General features: G+C 42.6%; 1 protein-coding gene across 2 annotated transcripts; it reads right to left on the bottom strand.

Annotated features, from left to right (window-relative positions):
- Positions 1–620: 620 nt before the first annotated feature.
- LOC121620543 (transcription factor MafG) lies at positions 621–16,775 on the bottom strand. 2 transcript variants are annotated; one of them, XM_041956627.1, is made up of 3 exons: positions 16,623–16,775; positions 5,129–5,201; positions 621–5,029 (listed from the first exon to the last, which is right to left on the bottom strand). In XM_041956627.1, the coding sequence occupies exons 2-3, from the start codon at positions 5,162–5,164 to the stop codon at positions 4,577–4,579; spliced, it is 489 nt and encodes a 162-aa protein (XP_041812561.1). In that variant the 5' UTR covers positions 5,165–5,201; positions 16,623–16,775; the 3' UTR covers positions 621–4,576. The 2 variants fall into 2 exon arrangements, with proteins under 2 accessions (XP_041812561.1, XP_041812562.1); XM_041956628.1 differs by lacking the exon at positions 16,623–16,775 and adding an exon at positions 15,857–16,024.
- Positions 16,776–17,709: the final 934 nt, after the last annotated feature.

Genomic DNA, 17,709 nt, shown 5'->3' with positions numbered 1-17,709 from the left:
TGTCTGGGGCAGGCATCCGAGGAGCCTGTTTTAAGGCACAGGTCACACAGACCTGTAGGAGCCTCCTCCATTTAGGAGAACAATACCGCGCTGCAACGCTGCAGAGGCACTGGGGTGTAGACTCGCCCTGCAGGATGGAGTGGTAAGATGTAGCCTGTCTTCAGCCATCTGTCTCTTTGTCTCTGCGCGGCCTCTCATGAGATGCGTTTTGAATGTGCCGGGGTTGAAGCGCTGCTGAGGAGGGTGATGTTTGATGAGGTGCGCTGAGACAGAGGGGGTTTAGGAGGCCCATAGGGAGCGCAGATGACTAACTCACTACTCCTCCTAATCTAGGACAAGCACACCTAGACATCCTTCATGACTCTAATGTTTTACTCGTGTCGGGCCAAAAATATGTCCACCGAGGTTAGCCAAAGTGGGTCGCCCAGCGGCTTTTTTTGGATCGCAGAAAAAGAAATCGTGCCATCTAAATGATCGCTGTCTTCTAAAACCCACCCTGGACGGTAAAAAAGCCTTCCCCGCCAGTTTATTTTTGCAAGTATCAAACTGGGTCAATGACGCCACAGAATATGACAAAACCCAATTTCAACAGTGCTTAAACGCCACCAAAGACAGAATAGTAGTGCTTTTTCAAAACATTTTTATTGGTCTTATAGAAAATAAAGTAAGCTGTATCAACAAACATACAATATATACATCAATAACTTAGACACCTCAGAGAATCACGTTTAAATCCACAGTTGTTACTGTATATATGAATACATAGTACTTATCTACAGATTGCAAAAAGTACAATAATTTAATTTATAAATAGTTACAATTAACTATTGTCTGTTTTCATACAAAGTACTGCAATATTTTATTACAACCCATACAGAAAAATAACAAAACAGATTATTAACATTGTATTACTCGCTTTAGTCAGATTTTTATACCTTTGAAACACAGACCCACTCCATGGAGTAAGAGGAAAAAACCTGCACAGTCACCTGTTTACAAAGCATAATATCATGAAAAAAAGCCAATGTCTTGAGAGCTATTAAATTCAACAAGTGCTGTTATTTATCCTCTCTAACATGTCGCTTGTAAAAACAACACAAAAACAAACAAGGGAACAGAAAGCCATTAACGAATTCAAAATGAAATCTGCAGAACAAATTACAGTGTTAAGATCAATTTCGAACACACACTCGACACACGATGACAACAGAAACGCTGTGGATGATGCTACAGCAAACAACGAGCATTAATGACTGGTGTAGCAGCAGAGGAACCTCGAACATACAAACACGCACGCGCGCACGCATACCGAAGACAATAAAATATTGCAAATGGCCCTTGTGACTGAATCTATCGTAGCATCCGTTTCAGTGCACAAACACTTATATTCTAGCAATATGTTTCAGTCAGATATCCAAGTCCAATTTATGGATCCGGTAATTCAGCTAATTTAAGACCAGAGTAATTAGTGAGTAAGGCTTGAGTGCAACTGTCCCATGATTCCTTTAAAAACACTCTTACAGTGTTAGCATGCTAGCTACTATAAACAAGGGCCAATTGCTTCTTCCATTGAGGGATTCAAAAATCTGAGGGCAAAATAAAAACACGCTTTACAAAAAAACTACAAAACAGCAAGAATCATTAAATAACAGACCATAGTCACTTTGACAATATTGATTACTCTTACATCTACTCTTTCACACCTTTCCACTGAGTTGCATATTAAGGGTCACTTTTTCACAATGGTCATTAATACCTACTGTAGCTACATATTATACACCTGTATGTGTGAGAAAGAGAGACTCGTCGTCTCGAGCGAGAGATTGAGAGATTGGTTGACGGTGCCACTCGAACACCTTAAAGACACTTGACACGAAAAAAGATTCACTCCACAAGACTGCCACAGCAATAAGGACGCCAACATCAATACTGGGCTATGTCAAGAGTCAGATATATATTTTCCCACAGTTAACCAGTCAATGTAGATAGCTAAGCATGTTGACAAAATGAGGATAGGATACTTGCGCACAGACTGTATAACCAGCACCCAGGTCTCTGGCATGGACTTTTGGCTGTAGATTAACACCGCCGACACTATAAGACATTCTGACCAGCAGGAGAGTGAGATCTGGACGAAGTGCATCCCGTTAATGTCACGACACGACTACTTTCACCTTGAGGTGTAAAACTCCTTCACTGTTAGATTCCTTTTAGAGGACCGGGACAGCGACGCGACACTTGGCACAGAAGGAGCGCTGCTGGCAGCGGCTGCTGATTGTAATTCTACGTGATGGTGCTGTGTCTCTTTCTGAGTGTGGATTGAAGCCCTTTATGACATGCTTATTATAAAACCAAAAGGAAAAAAAAAAAGAAAGAAGAGGAAACAAAACATGAACGGAGCTGCCATCCCTGCCTGCCTTCTTCTCGTCTAGAATGGTTTGTTCATTTTTAGAGTGACCTGTTTTGTCCTGAGCAAAACAAGCAGGAGCTTAGTGCATACAAACCCTACCGCTTTTAATCTGAAAATCTGAAAACCAGTGGCTAAATTTGCACAAGTGATGCTGCACCGTTTGGCGGTTGCCCTTTAAGTTCATTGATGCAATCTCTTCGTTATCGTCTTGAGAAACTGTAAACTTTCTCAACATTTGGAGAGAGAGAGAAAAAAAGCCCACAGGTAAACTATAAAATTGCTACCTTCACATTTCATTTAGTCTGTCAAAAGCGAAATTTGAAGGGTTATTAATTTCCATTCCTGCGATCTCATCCAGACCAATTAAGTGGCTGGAATGAATACGATAATGAAATCTTCCTCTCAACAATGAAGCCGTTTACTTTGAGGTTACAGAGGACGTTTTTTGAGGGCATCCAGCACCAGGTGCAACCATTATTCAGATTCTGCGATGACAGAATCACTTTAAGCTTCAGGTAAAAAGTCTTTTGAGTTAACGTCCACGAACGCCATTTCACCCAATTCTGCCTTACATGGCTCAAATGTGGTAAACTCTTAATGACAGTATGATTCGTAACTAACACCAAGGAAGCGGAGGATATCACAGATGCCAATACGCACAAAGACAATTGACCTTGTTTACACCACCTAGTTTAGCTCTACAGATTTGTTTTAAATAGCACAGCATTGACATCTATACAGTGAACGACACTGCCAACTTGTCACTTACACATCACATCACGCGCTACCCCACAGTACGCGCCTAGTCACTAGAAAAAGCTATCAGACTTCAATAGTAAGCCACTTTCGGTACAATTGCAAAAAAGATGTCACGGGATTTTTTTTTTTCATGTTTTCTTTATCTGTATTTCTATAAACAATGGAAGGTAATCTACCTAGTAATAAAAACCAAGAACTCAACATTAGACAAAGTTTTCTACACCTTAACAATTCAAACAGTAAAGCTTGTGTAAAGATTTTCTTTTGGAAATATCTGACGGCCCTGTCGACAAGTAATTACAAAAAATGCAATATATATCTTTTAAACAAAACAACTTGAACATATTTTCTCTATGAGCAAAAACGATGTTTCAAAATGTTTGTGGATTTCACTGTCCCCACAAAACACGAGGATATTACTGTTATAACATTCAGGTTTTCAGATATTGTAGAAGAATCTTGTCATATTGGAATGGCACTCAGCTCTGGAACAATATCATTAAGAACTGCTGATCATTTTTAACGTTTCCACTTAACCATAAATATGCAAGACCTCTTTGTATTTTCAGTGCATACATATATTATTGCATCTACCAGTCATATCGATGATGACAAGTTCATTAAAGCCTGTCACAGACGCATAAACAGAAATGAATGCAAGATTTGGGAGCATTATTTCACGCTTATATTCTTGACAGACGACCAACAAGATCACAAATTGGACTAATTTGCTAGTTTTGGGTTAGTCAGGCTGTTTTGAAGACATCTGTAGCATCCACACCAAGACTTTGTGACCGTTTGTTATTCATCCCAATTTAAGTCAGTGCATAATAACAAGCAAAGGGGTTCATACACCGTCAGATATGTGCTGGCTCTTTTTTCTGTTCATGTTGTGGAATGGGTGAGGAGTAACGTCTACAGTTTATGATTTCAGTGGTTGTGAGACTCTACATGGGCCAATTCTCAGGACGGAAAAATAACTTCAGAGCTCAGTCTTAAAGAACAGACGCGTCGCATACTGGACCTCATCAAAAATAACAAGTTATTAAATCTGAATTTGCTGCCACTTGTACTTTTACAACCCAATATTGCCTTCTTGGATATTTGTAACAATAATCTGCTTTGTAAATGAAATGCTTCAGTACTGCCAATATGTCGCCATTCTACAATAACCGACTGATCTCCTCAAACGTACAATTTGATTGTGTCGCCCTAAAGCACGGTGCGTCTGTTGACAGGTGCAGACTGCTGAGGCATACTAGAAGTATTTAGTGAATTTGGGAAGCATATTGTTAGTGTTAGTGACGAGGGTTGAAACTGAGAACTTACATAGGTGATCCTGCGCCGTGTTACAATGCACTGACTAGAGTTTAGTCTTGAAAATCTTCCTCCCGCCCCTTTCTGCTACTACGACCTAGCGTCCGTTTTGGATTTGACGATGGTGATGACGCTGGTGGCACCTACTTTACCAGGGATGAGGGGCCCTATGACAGAGGCCATAGGTCCCCTGGCTGAGGTGACGGGGCTGCGGGCCACAGTCCTGGCAAAGCTCTGCAGGGCCTCATACTTTGAACGCAGAGCGTCCAGCTCCACCTTCATGCTGGCATTCTCTGTGGCCAGCTTGTCCACTTCCTGCTGCAGCTGAGCCTTTTGCTTCTCCAGCTCCTCTTTCTGGGTGACACGCTTCACCCGGCAGCTGGCAGCGTAGCCCCGGTTCTTCAGGGTACGCCGCCGCTGCTTCAGCTGAAGGATTTCCTCCTTCGTCAGGCCCCGTAGATGCTGGTTCAGCTCCCGCACTGACATGGTCACCAGCTCGTCGTCTGTCAGGCTGGTGCCATTTTCCCCTGGCTCCCGCTTCACCTGGGGATGGGGGATTCGTTAGTGTTGGCATTTAACGTTTAGCATGGAAAATTCTTCACACTTTGACAAATTTCATTTTGTGTCATACATGCTAATTACCTTCAAGGCTTTGTTTCCCTTGTTTGTGGTAGTCATGCCACAAGAGCCGCGTCCACCTGTACTGCTGGTTGGTCTGTGTAAGAAAAGCCACCGTCAGTATACAAGAACAATACCACCAGATAAAAAGCTTGGAGGAAGAACATTTCACTGAAATACACAAGCATTTTCTGGCACAGAAGCTACAGCATGACTAAGTCCTTCAAATACACAAAGCACAAAGTGGGTCAAGGACTTAACACTTCCTTGTAAGCGATGGCAAGTCTGTTCAGCGAGTGGTACCTGGACTATTACTGCACCTGTCACTATGAACAAACAGTTTGGTGGCAAGCACTTCCTCCTCCAACATCGGACTCGCGCTTGAATCCTGCACTGAATTCAAACTGCAGCGAGGCCAGTCACAAGGAGGATGACATTTAGCTGGCTGGCAGCGATTCACAAATGATTTCTTGGAAAACAAAACTCAAGTCACTTTCGTTAAGTGCAGCCTCTCAGAGCAGAAACAGCAGAGGACGTGGCTGGACTAAAACAAAGCCTTCAACCTTTCTACTGTACATACAACCTCAGCTAAAACACATTCGCATGAGGGACACAGGGCAGGCTTTTGTCTACTATTGGAGCTATCCAGTCTAGACAGTCACACCTGTCTAGATTTGGCTGATGTGCTACTATAATCCCATAAATCAATGAAAGAGGGATATGCTGTAACTACTGCAGAGCCTCAGCTACCATCCAGAGTAACAGGGCTGCACTGCAGTTTATTCTGTCATGTCAGTACTGAGGGGAACACCAAGGGAAGCTGCGCAGGCAAGAAATCTAACCTACTGGTGTTAAGACAGAAAGAAGGTTGGGTGCCTTCCACGGTGTGAGCTCTGTCTCAGGATACACACACACACACACACACGCACACGCACACACGGACACACGCACACAGAGTTGTGGCTCTGGGTGCTTTACACTACACACGGTAAATGCTGTGTCAGCGACACAGGCACCCACCACAATCAGCCCAGCCAGCACATTGCCTCTGTAAGCTGATTTACACAGCCCAACAGAGTGTGTTTGTGCTGAGCACATAAACAAATACATGTGGGCTATTACAACTTTTTCGCATCAAAACAGGAAACAGCGCAGGGGTGGGTGATAAGGCCAAAATGACTTATATGACTTCAGTCATATATATATATATATATAATGTATTTGTATTTTAGAGTAATATATATAAAGATTTTTTCATTGTGGATGTCAGAAAGCTGACTAAAGTCTATCACAGTGTGCAAATGTCTGGTAATCATGTAACTCCAGCTTCAATATAACTGAGAAAAATGTTTGCCTCCTGCTCTGTATTTACAATTCCAGTCTCCACTTGCATGTTTTCTTGTCACTCTATTCTTTGGTGGTGTTCAACTAGCTTAGAGAGGCCACCAATTGCTCTCACGTCACATCACAACCTGGTAAGCAGTCATGCTGTGTTTTTTCTCCATTACAAGACCACGCAACAATCACAAAATCATGCAAGAATCAAGCCCTGATTCATTACACAGCCTGCCTCGAACATATAGCAGAGACACTAAGCGATTATCTCTTGCAGTGGAAACACAGTATATACCGTCACATCGCCCAGCCCTAAACACACACACCAAAAAAAAAACCTACTGTCGAAGACTGTCGTGTGTGCATGTCTTTACAGCCTACACGCCCGCTAAGCAAGTAATCATGTATGATGTGTGCAGAGAAGCTCAGAGAGGGAAGGGGGAAAAAAAATAAGAGATGAAATGTAGCTCTGAGGTGCACTAAGATGGCCAGGATATTTCCATGGCAACAAAAGGGTGCTACAGGTGGACCGGTCACCTGAGCCAAACAGGGAGAGACAGACGCTTGTTAAAAATGACCTGAATACGACACTATCACACAGGCTGGGGACAAAACATGGGGTCAGATTGTGACTCGCATTCTTGATGCTTTCACTTCAAAAAGTCCTCTGGCTCCTCATAAAACAGCAATGTTTCCCTGTGCTGCAGATGCCCATATAAAAAGGCCTTTCACGTTCTGTGGAGGACTTTTTAAATGTGATACTTTCATCCCCGTTGGGCTGGCTATGAATAGCTGACTGATAGTAACACCTACCTTTCACTGGCCTTTGTGGTGACTCATTTCCAGTAAGCATTTGGACCACAGATGCAAAACATAATGGGATAATGGTCTGCCTGATGATGCACAGATAATGGACAAATAGACAGGAAAGTACTCCGCTAATAGCTACTAGGATGAGAGCAGGAAAAAAAAAGGCTGCTTCTTCCAAATTTCATACAAGCCTATCATTTTCCCCTCAGCCACCTAGACCCAACATTTCAACAATCTTGAAAATGCAGAAAGATGGCACATTGTCCAGGTTGAAGAGGCGTATTCGGTCACACAGCTGTGTAGGGTAACACAGTAGGCATGGCTTGGCATGGCTGAAAGCTCACCATATGACACCGTGGAAGGATTGCGCCCAGGCTGCAACCCTCCAGCACAGGCTGCTGCCAACAGACGGCTACCAATGACAGGGCATGGCAGCACAACACAGACAAGGTCCAATGCACAGCTGCTCCCTTCCACTACCAGGCATGTCATACCTCACAGAGACAAAGAGGCCTGCTCACACAAACACACACAGCAAAAGAAAGGGAAAAACACACCTGTAATTTTCACAAAAAAAAAGTGACAGCAAAATTTCAGACTTGCTGCACTGATTTGCAACACAATGCCCTTGCATTTGACAAGTTCATCCTCTTATGAGTCGCAAACGAGACACCAGTGTCTTCCTTGCACGCATGTATTACCTCCTATTAATGATTTCAGGTCTTTTGTGTGTGCCAAGCAAAAGGAACAGGAGGCAAAAGCTGCAGCTTGGAGCACAGGGGCAGCAGAGGTAGGGAGCAAGAGCAGGGACACAGACGTCTTTTGTAGGTGCTTGCTGAATTTTTATGAATCGCCTGGAAGAACGCTGACAAATCAGAGCTGATTGCTTGTGGAGGAGAGACATCACACCCACAGGAAATAGAAATCGCTGAGTGTGGTCACCCAGAGAAAGGGAAGGAGGGGATGGTGAAAGAGACGGACAGAGAAGGAGAGAGCGGGAAAGAGAGGGTGAGAAGAAAAGAGAGAGAGAGCAAACAGCCTTGTGAAAAATGCATGCTCGACACATTTGGAGGAGCTTGAGAAGAACAGGTTGAGGGGAAAAAAAAAAAGATACTGATCTCAGCAAGGACCAAAACCAAGGTGCCAATTAGGAAGTTGTGAAGTTGAACTAACACGACGCGAACAACCCCGGCCAACCTTCAAAAGCTGTCTGTGTTCATCTGAATCTATAGAGGGTAGCTCACGAAGGTGGGGTTGGCTTGGGTTGAGACTCAAAAGGAGAGGGGGGGGGCTCTGGTGGGATAAATGCTGATGTGACATGATAGGTCCGGCCTTGAGCCCGTGTCATGCTTTAATGATCTCATCCCCTCCACAGGATCTCTCCAGGGGGGCTGCCAAAGATGGACACCATTAGCTAGGGGACCCTTTGTTGAGGGGGAACCGAGGCTACAGCATCCACGCACTGCGTCCCCTGATGAATATTTATCACTGTCGTTCGCTGCCTAAGGTGGGGGTGGGAGACAGAGGCGGGGGTGGGAGGCTGAATAAAGATGCTCAGGAGGTGATTCTTCAAGGATACATCCAAGGCTCTTCCATCAACGGCTGTCTCAAAATGGCGGTGGGCTGGTGGGGCGGCGAGGGGGGGAGGGGGGTTGGATTTCTGGTACTCGAGGTGGCACGCATGGTGGTTCAGGGCTGCAGGGAGAGCCAGCTCCACTTGACAGCAGTGTAACAAGATTATCAGGGCCATAAGAGCAAACAAAAACCCCAGCAACCTGCCTCAGAATCCAGATTACGACAGCGCCTGCTCTCTGAATACTAAACACGGCTGGGGAGGAGGCTTTACTGAGACATGACAGCGGATTGTATATCACATAACTAATCACATGCACATGTATCCACACCGAGACAGATTACCAAAACTACACAAGCACATATAAATTTGACTTGTCATGATCAATTCTTGAGAAGAAGCGTCCGAGCACTTGGCACTGGCAGCTCGCTAATGAAGTGAATAAAACTCGACAGTGGAGGTGCATGCTGATGAAGCACTGTTTTCAGGAAAGCACAGGCAGCATCCGACAATGGCAACTCAGTTCTGTGAAACTAACAGCTGAACATCATCTCACACCAAACAATGCATTTCGCTCCAAAAGAGAGGGCAAACAACGCGGCTCGTTTTGCTCGTGTGCCGAGTTTAAATTTCTTTCTTCTGCTGTGGCCAGTCCAGACTTGTAAAGGTTTGTACAGCCAAGAGAAGAGACATATGAGCTTTGGCCCAAATACAAATAAGGCCTTAGATGATGGAATAGCTTAGCATCCTTGTCCATTGTCTTTCCAAAACCTGCACATCTTAAGCCCTTTTCGCATGGGACTAGTGCCAGGGGGCGAGGGATCTTATATGATTTAGAAATTATCTCCCACGTCTGTGTTTTGTGCAGCAAATTCACACGGGATAACCGCAGTTTGTACTCACTTAAATATACTAACATTATTCCTCGGATATGACGCCAAGGCTCAGCGTAGCATCCACTTTCTGAATGACAAGAGCAACGAGACTCCTGAAATGGCACCCAAAATGCCGTCAAAATTTATAATTGGCATCTCCGTAATTTTCGATCGGGAAAGAAGCAGGAAAAAAAGACGCAAAAAAAACAAAAAATCCCGGGGGGAGGGGGGAGATGGTAGTCCCGTGCGAATAGGGCTTCAGGTGATTAACACGACACAAAAGAAGAGAGCTAGATGTGAAGTCAGTATGATCACCTATTCAGTTTCCCTGATCAATAATGTATGAGACTTGTAGCCTCTCGCTCGATTATCATGGACTTTCAGCAGGAAATAGAATGATGACCACAAAGATACTGAAAAGCACTTTCTCATTAAGCTTTGGCTCATTAATTTATACTTTCCGCTTATTTGTTCTGTCGTCCACTTGCTCTGTCGGGGTTGAGATTGTTAGTGCAGTCAGCCAACCTAGTCACCCTGTACACCATAAATAGCCATTCTTCATGCCTGATCAGAGCCACTACATTTACTCCCTTCTAGTTTGGAGTTGAAGAGATCGCCTACAGTAGATATTCAGATCTAATCATTCCTCCCTTCAGCTGAGTGAAGTCAATTATCAAGCACGCTGCATGTGTTGAGCGCCATTTAACTGCAAATTAAAAATCAGACTCCTCTGATAGCTCTGGAAGAGTTACTGGAAAACTGGTAAACTTGCGTACGGAGAAAACGGTGTGTGTTTGTGTCAGGGAAAGGTACAATGGGAAGAGGGGAGGGAAGCTATTAACTACTAAGTATTCAGAGCGTGAAATAAGAGTGACAAAAAGAGGGAGAGGGGAAATCATTCAGCAGCTTTCAGAGGGAAATGTGATACGCTTGTAGCAGAGGGGAAATATTGAGCTGATACTTTTGACCAATGGAAGCTCAGGGCAATGCTAAAATAGCAGTTCACCAAAATCTTATGCCTGACCCGTACAAGTATGTACACTTGACTGTAACTGAAGGGTTAAACAGTTGGTAGCAACAGTCTGTACTAATATTGCAGCTAATGTTGTTCTCACCTGCAAGTCAAGGGAAATTAAAAAAAAAAAAAGATGCTGAATACGAGGGGTGGGGATTTCTCGCCACCTCACGATTCAATTCTGATTCAGAGGGCCACAATGTGATTATAAAACGATTATCAATGCATCTTGATGCATCAAAGTTTCTATATGGGGTTAATTTTTTTTCACTGTCTGACTACTTGCTACTTTTAAAAGATAATGGATTTATAATGATCCATAATTAAAATGAATTAAATAAATACATTTCCGACAATTGACCTATCAGCATTGAGATATAATCTTATAAGGGAGAATTGAGATGCATCTAAGAATCGCTTCCCCTCCCCACCCCTACTTAATAAATGATTGGATTAAAACATACTATAATTAACATTAATAGAAATAATTTGCTTTGAAAGGAAACTTGCAATTATCCAAGGATCTGAATTTTTGCTTCAGAAGTGCCCTTTCCCCTTATACTGTAAATGAAGATTTGAAAAAGACCAAATTTCTACCTGCTGCATAATAAAAGTCGGGGAAATTGCATGTGTGCTTATGATTAGACTGTCATCTTATTTATTAGTACCTAAATCTGGGCCAGTCCCTTTTGTAGCCTACACGTTTCTAATTTTACAAAGCATTGCATTTTAACTAGGACCAGGGTAAATGTTCAGTCTAATGTAAAATTATTTTGATAGCTTCATTTAGAGAAGTCAATGTAAGGAGATAATAAATAATCACAATTGTGGTATTTACATTTAAAATGTGAACTACTTCAATTATTCTTAAACTAAGATTAGACTAGCCTTTCAGGATAAAGGCAAATGGTTTAAGGGTAACAATCTAGTCAAACATGTGGTAAGTCTGCTCTTCGTGCTTGTCAAATTTTTGTTAAAATTTCAAAGATATTTGTCAATATTGCTCTATTTAATATCTGGCTGGAAGATGAGACAAACAGCAAGTGATGAAAGTTAACATCTGTTGAACTTTATGTAGCTTCCTGGTGCACAATATTCCACATTTGATAATTATAATTTCTTCTACGAAGGTTTACATACTGACTGCACACCGATGATTTGTCATAACGTGAAAACAGACACAAGAAGATGATGTACAATAACAAACTGTGGCACTGAAAGAGTCCAATACAGAGCCCAGTAAGTTATACCATACAGAAAAACATGTGATACATGTATGTCTGAAATTTGCATCCAGTTCATGTGGTTTAAAGTGAAAACATGAATCACCGCCCTCAAGGATTTTGCATTTTCTGAAGTCACTGATAATGTGAAGCTTATTTAAAGGGACTCTGGTTAGACTGGTTTGCATTAACCAATGTTTCGATACATAGAGAGTCTATTTCCAAGCTCAGTAGCTGCTGTTTACTCTCGTAGCTGCTCTGTTAGTACAAGCAGTATGACAGGAGAAGAGACTTCATTGGCCTTCCACAGCATCTGCCTGGAGGACTTGATTAAACAGGAAGAGAATAGCTCTTGATACTTCGGCCTTGCACTGGCAGAGGAAGTAAGGGTTGCAGGCAACCCACACACTGGCAAAATATCCAGGAGCTTTACTACACTGGTTGCATACATATTAAATGCATATTGCATTGACCTAACATCTACAACAGAACATTTGCCGCACAAAAGGCTAAACTAGAGCAGTTCAACACATTTTAACGCTACTGAATACAAAATAATATGGGATTAATTCACGTCTTTGATAGGTATCACTGCAAAGCTATGATTTCTCTTCAACTGAAACACCACTCTGTGATAATGCCATCAAACAAGCAGAGTGGAGCAGCATCACTGAATTTAAGATAAAAAGAAAGAAAAACAAATTTATCATCTTATTCCTCCCATGGAGTGCTTTGATTCAAGTGCAGCCAGTTACCAGACTTATTACCTGAAAGTAGCATAGATGCTAATTTCTATTAATAACACTGCCAACGCTCAGTTCAAATTATGCCAAGTGATTGATGAGGTCTGCCTACAGGATATTTGATGGAGCCTCACACTCAATGTGGTCCAAAAGAAAAAAAAACTAAAAAAAAAAAAAAAAAAAACAAATATGTCACTCCAGCATACAGTTTGAATTAATAATCATGCTTTCAGTACCAAGAATGTGAATGCAATGTGGAGTCCTCAATGTAACCCCCCTTCTCAGTGCCACATTTATTTTAGCCTGAAGTTTAGCCGGAGTACTGGAACAAATAACTAATTTAATCACATATCAAAGGATGCAGTGGAGGAAAAAAAATGCTGAACTGGTCTAATCGTTAAAAACATTATTTTGTAAGAGTAAGGTCACAAGTTTGATCCCCACAGCGGCCAGTGAGTCCATCCAGAGATGAGCAGAAATATTCTTTCCCGAGCAAGAAACTGAACTACAACCTACTCACCCTGTGTACCACGGCTAAATATATAGCTGAATAAATATCAAATAAATACCTCAATGTTGTATTCACTGATAGAGAATGCCAGGGATAGCTTTTATAGATATATATTGATCTTTGGGATTCTGCTTTTGTAAGTGAGCATTCACATTAGTAAGTGCCTCACATTTGTAAAACTTAATTGTAATTTTCTCTGTTTGTGTCGGTAAAAAGACAAAGCAAGTTACAAAAAATATTAATGCTATATCCTGCTGCTTATATCTCATAATATAATTAAGCAGAACACAAATATAGTAGGTGTTTATTAAGTACCAATACAGGCAGTACTAGTGGCAGTTTAATGATTTGCCTGTGCTTCTTTTCAATGTAGGTTACACACTACTTATCTTAGAACAGGGTCTCACTATCTTTAACCTCCTTAAAAATTGTTTATACATATCTAGCCCAGGACATGTCAGAACAAAGGGAGAAAAGTCTAATTTTGTCTCCATAAACTCCGGAGAAACTCTTGATTTCTTCACAGTGTCATTCACTAGTTTCATTTGACTCAGCTTCTTACACAAGCATGGGTCCAGTTTAATCACTTGTTTTTAATGTCAGTTCACCACTGATGTGTCCCAAACATTCATCAGCCGAGATAAAAGTAGGTTACATGAAAAACAGCAGCGAGTGTCTGGTGCTACGCTTATGCTCTCCATGTTCTGTCCGATATTGGCTAATCTAAATTATGAACACACAGAGAGCGGTAATGAACATGCCAAGTCTAACTCAAGTTCCAAACAGAAATTCATCAAACACACTTGCTACTCTGTCTGGATGAAAGTATTGCTTTGAGAAGTGGAGCGGGCATATCGCAATGCTAAGCAATCATAATCCGCACCACACTTGCAAGAGGTTTCATCACCAACATTCCCTCCCTATTGCAAAAAAAGGGGGAAAAAAAAACTATATTGATCTTTTTCTCCCTTCCTTCCAGGCATTCCCATTTCCCAGTGCAGCTTAAGCAGCACTTTTGTGGACAAATCCCACATTTGTGTTCCTTTCTGGAGGCTATTAATTGTCCTGAATAGGCGTAACTACTCCCAAGGCACAGCTGTGTTGGCCATACAGAGGTGTTGGTGGCCAGACTGTGCTCTATGCTGTGCAAAGTCTTGCCTCCTGTTTCGTCAACCTCAAATATCCTCCTCTACCCTCCACCGTCTGCCCATTCTAAGCAATGCCACTGGGTATGAGTTGTGCACTCGGTTCACCTCTATGGTATCCAGCCTTATTTTATCTTCGCTACCTCAGTGTAAGAGGCGATAAATCTCAGAGCTGATCTCCACCACTCCCTGCCTCCATCCACACACCATTGCCATCCCCATTGGGCTCTTATACGGGCCCTCATCTGTTCTGGTTACCTGCAGAGAAAGGCAGCGATGGGCATTACGCTTTATTGCAAAGCTGAGCTTCTGATGTAGGGCTGGCCTGTCTGCTAAACACACTTCAATGCCCTGCTCGCATGAACAGAGATGATGAAATAAGTTGGATATCTGAGCAAGAATGGGTAACTTCTATCGGTTTAGTGCTGCCTATATATGCTCAACAGTTTCCAAGGTGACTTTTCAAATTGCACAGAGATTCTCCATGGATAATTCATTACCTGCCCTCCATAAGCGTGCACTCTAATAGGCAGCAAATTTCATCATGTCACACACAGGGAAACAAGAGCATCTGCCAACCAAAAATAAAAGAAATGAAGTGTGATACCACATTAAATAATGTCACAAGCACACTGTGTTTATATTTAGTATACAATTCAATAACAAAAAATAAGAGGCATTTACAGCACCCTGCACAAACCAAAACACTTATTTCCTATGCAAGGATTTTATTTCAAACGCTACCTAAATTATGTGTTGTTTTCAACTTCCCATACATCCCATAATTACACATGACCCAATTTAAACAGCCACTCGTTGCAAGACTCCATTATAACAACACAGGCATAATATATTGCTTATCATGCATTTTTAAAATGGATTTGACATCGCAGTTGACACTTAAGCACTTAGTCTAAATGTACTCACACCGTGTTTGTTGATGTGCACCATGACAGCGCTGCAATAAAACGCACATTCTCAGCTGAATGTAGATGAGGCTATTGATAAATGCATGATGGTCATCACTTGATGCTCACGGCTTGATGACTGACTTGCGCGACAGATCAGCACCATTTCGATCCATCTCCTTAATAACGGCGGCTTGGTGATAAACATCGACCCTTATCCACCGAGCAGACCTTTGTCCGGTGGTGCCATATTTCGGGGTGGATTCTGAGAACGTCTAAAAACATCATTGTGATGATTCAGCACGATAAAAATACCGCTACTTGTTTGTTGGCTGTGATAATAAAACAATAGTGTGGTTAACTGCCTGGATGATATCAAAGCCAAGGACGGCGGGTTAGGTTTGGCTCTGCCATTGTTACAATTTAACCACTGGTTAAATGAATTGTCACTTCAGGTGAACCAATTCAAAACGAAACGGCTTGGACGCATTTCCTAACAGACGGAATCCATGCATGCATTCAGAGCCGCACAAAAGCACCACACATCGCTCAAAATCAGCGATCCCGTTCATCTTTGACAGACATGTCATGAGGAAAAACACTGAGAAACCAACCTGATCTCGCTAAACCGCTGCCTCGGCTCGCGCTCGCTCCTTTTCACAACGAGGTGATGAAGCAGCAGGTTTGAGCAGCAAGAAGCGCATGAGTTGACAAACCAACCAAAGGAGCGCGGCGATCCGGCGGGCACGCGACGCCTTGGCAAACTATTTAGCACAAAAGCAGCCTAGTTGCACAGTTGTGACATTCCGCGAGTCTCCGACCTCTCAACGGCTGCTTGTGAAAGTGGCAAACAACTCCCCGCCTACAAAACAAGCAAGCGAGGAAATCCCCGTGCTCAGCCTTCCTACTATAACTGTGGCATTACACCGCAAGGAGCGATTCCTCAACCGGGGAGGTGGGGGGAGAGGAAAAATAGCCGTTCGCGCGCCAAACGGTTGGCCGTCGCGCGACATCAAACAGCAAATCTGACTGACATGTTTTAGTCGCACATCATGAGTGTGTACAAAAGATTAGCTGCCATCTCAGCATAGTAGCAGCGCGACCGTCGTCAGCTCGCAGCGACTACACCGGCGCTTCCGGTACGAGCTTTCAAAATACACCCCTGACGAGTGAGAACACGCGTGTTAGTCGCTGAAGCAATGCGGACACTCTTAGTTTGAAAACCGCGTCTTTTACAAATCGGGCTACGTCGGCGAGCGTGTTTGTGCGAAGCTAGGCGTGCTAGCCCACGAAGCTAGCCGCGGCCAGCTTGTCAGCGGCGAGGCGAAGGCATGCACACTCAGCATAACAACACCGACTCTGTTTGGTTTGCAGACCCACCTGACTTAAAAATGACGCCGTCTGAAGTCGCTGCTGTCAGTTTCCTCTTCTTCGACCGTCGCGACCGTGAGTGAACATCAGCAGCGCGGATAAATTTCGGTTTCACCGACAGAAGCGACAGCGCTTCCAAACGCCAGCTCGTGCTCTCCTTGTTGATTCCTTTCTCTTGTATCGAAGCCAGACGTCATCGTGTTTGGTCACGTGTCTTCATTCATGAAGGATCTTCTTTCCTCACAAGAAAAAAAACCTTTTAACCAAAAATGTACCACCGATTGTTAGTGTGGCCGCGAAGACTATTAGGTGAGTAGAAAACAGCACTGCCAGCAGATGCGCATATGCACAAATAAATCACATCCACGTGTTTTGTTTTGTTTTTTATAGTGCAAGGTTTCATTGCATCACTAAATATAGCATTTAGCACATTGTTTTAAAACATAATTTTAAAACATGCATAACTACAAGATAAACTGTAATAACATGGTGCAGGTCTTCACCACTTCACTGCATAACACTGAATTGAACAGTTATTCAGAAAACTTTGCCAGCTACCATCAGCGGAGACTGACTGAAATAGGATTTAGAAATCCGCATCAACTGCATGTTGAAATTATTACTCTTTGTCTGCTGCGAGATCTTTCCTCAACTGATAGGTAGCAATCTGCCGGCGGTATTACTGCCCCCACTTCCACATACTTCACCTGTTTAATAGACAGCTCTCAAGCTCTGCCAGACTCCTCATACCACAATAGCTGACATATATATCAATTACTATCTCCTTGTTATTGCCTATTTATTATTTATAACACAAATTATTAGCAATACCTTTTCTGTTTCTCTCCCATACACATACAATCTTGCACAGAAATGCACATTTCCCTTAAAACATTACCCGACAGTCGCTGTATGATGTTATTATTAGTACAACTACTACTCCAGTTGTGTTTGTTTTGTTTTACATCTATGTATCATGTCAAAATCGTCACAATTTCCCTGCCCTTGTCCGTGCTAAGGCACTTTTTTTTGTGCACCTTTAAAAAATAAATAAAAATACTACTGACAGGGAGAAATGATGTCACAGCAAAGGGAT

The sequence above is a fragment of the Chelmon rostratus genome, chromosome 17, assembly GCF_017976325.1.
Source record: "Chelmon rostratus isolate fCheRos1 chromosome 17, fCheRos1.pri, whole genome shotgun sequence".
Classification (NCBI taxonomy): Eukaryota; Metazoa; Chordata; class Actinopteri; order Chaetodontiformes; family Chaetodontidae; genus Chelmon; species Chelmon rostratus.
Note: the sequence above shows the minus strand (reverse complement) of the source record. Positions and strands in the feature narration are given on the sequence as shown.

What these genes read in the sequence shown, in the direction of transcription:
- LOC121620543 (XM_041956627.1), bottom strand. Translation starts at nt 5,164, where the DNA reads ATGACTACCACAAACAAGGGAAACAAAGCCTTGAAG. An exon ending in AGGGAAACAAAGCCTTGAAG is followed by an intron (nt 5,030 to 5,128) that starts GTAATTAGCATG and finishes CCCCATCCCCAG; the next exon opens with GTGAAGCGGGAGCCAGGGGA.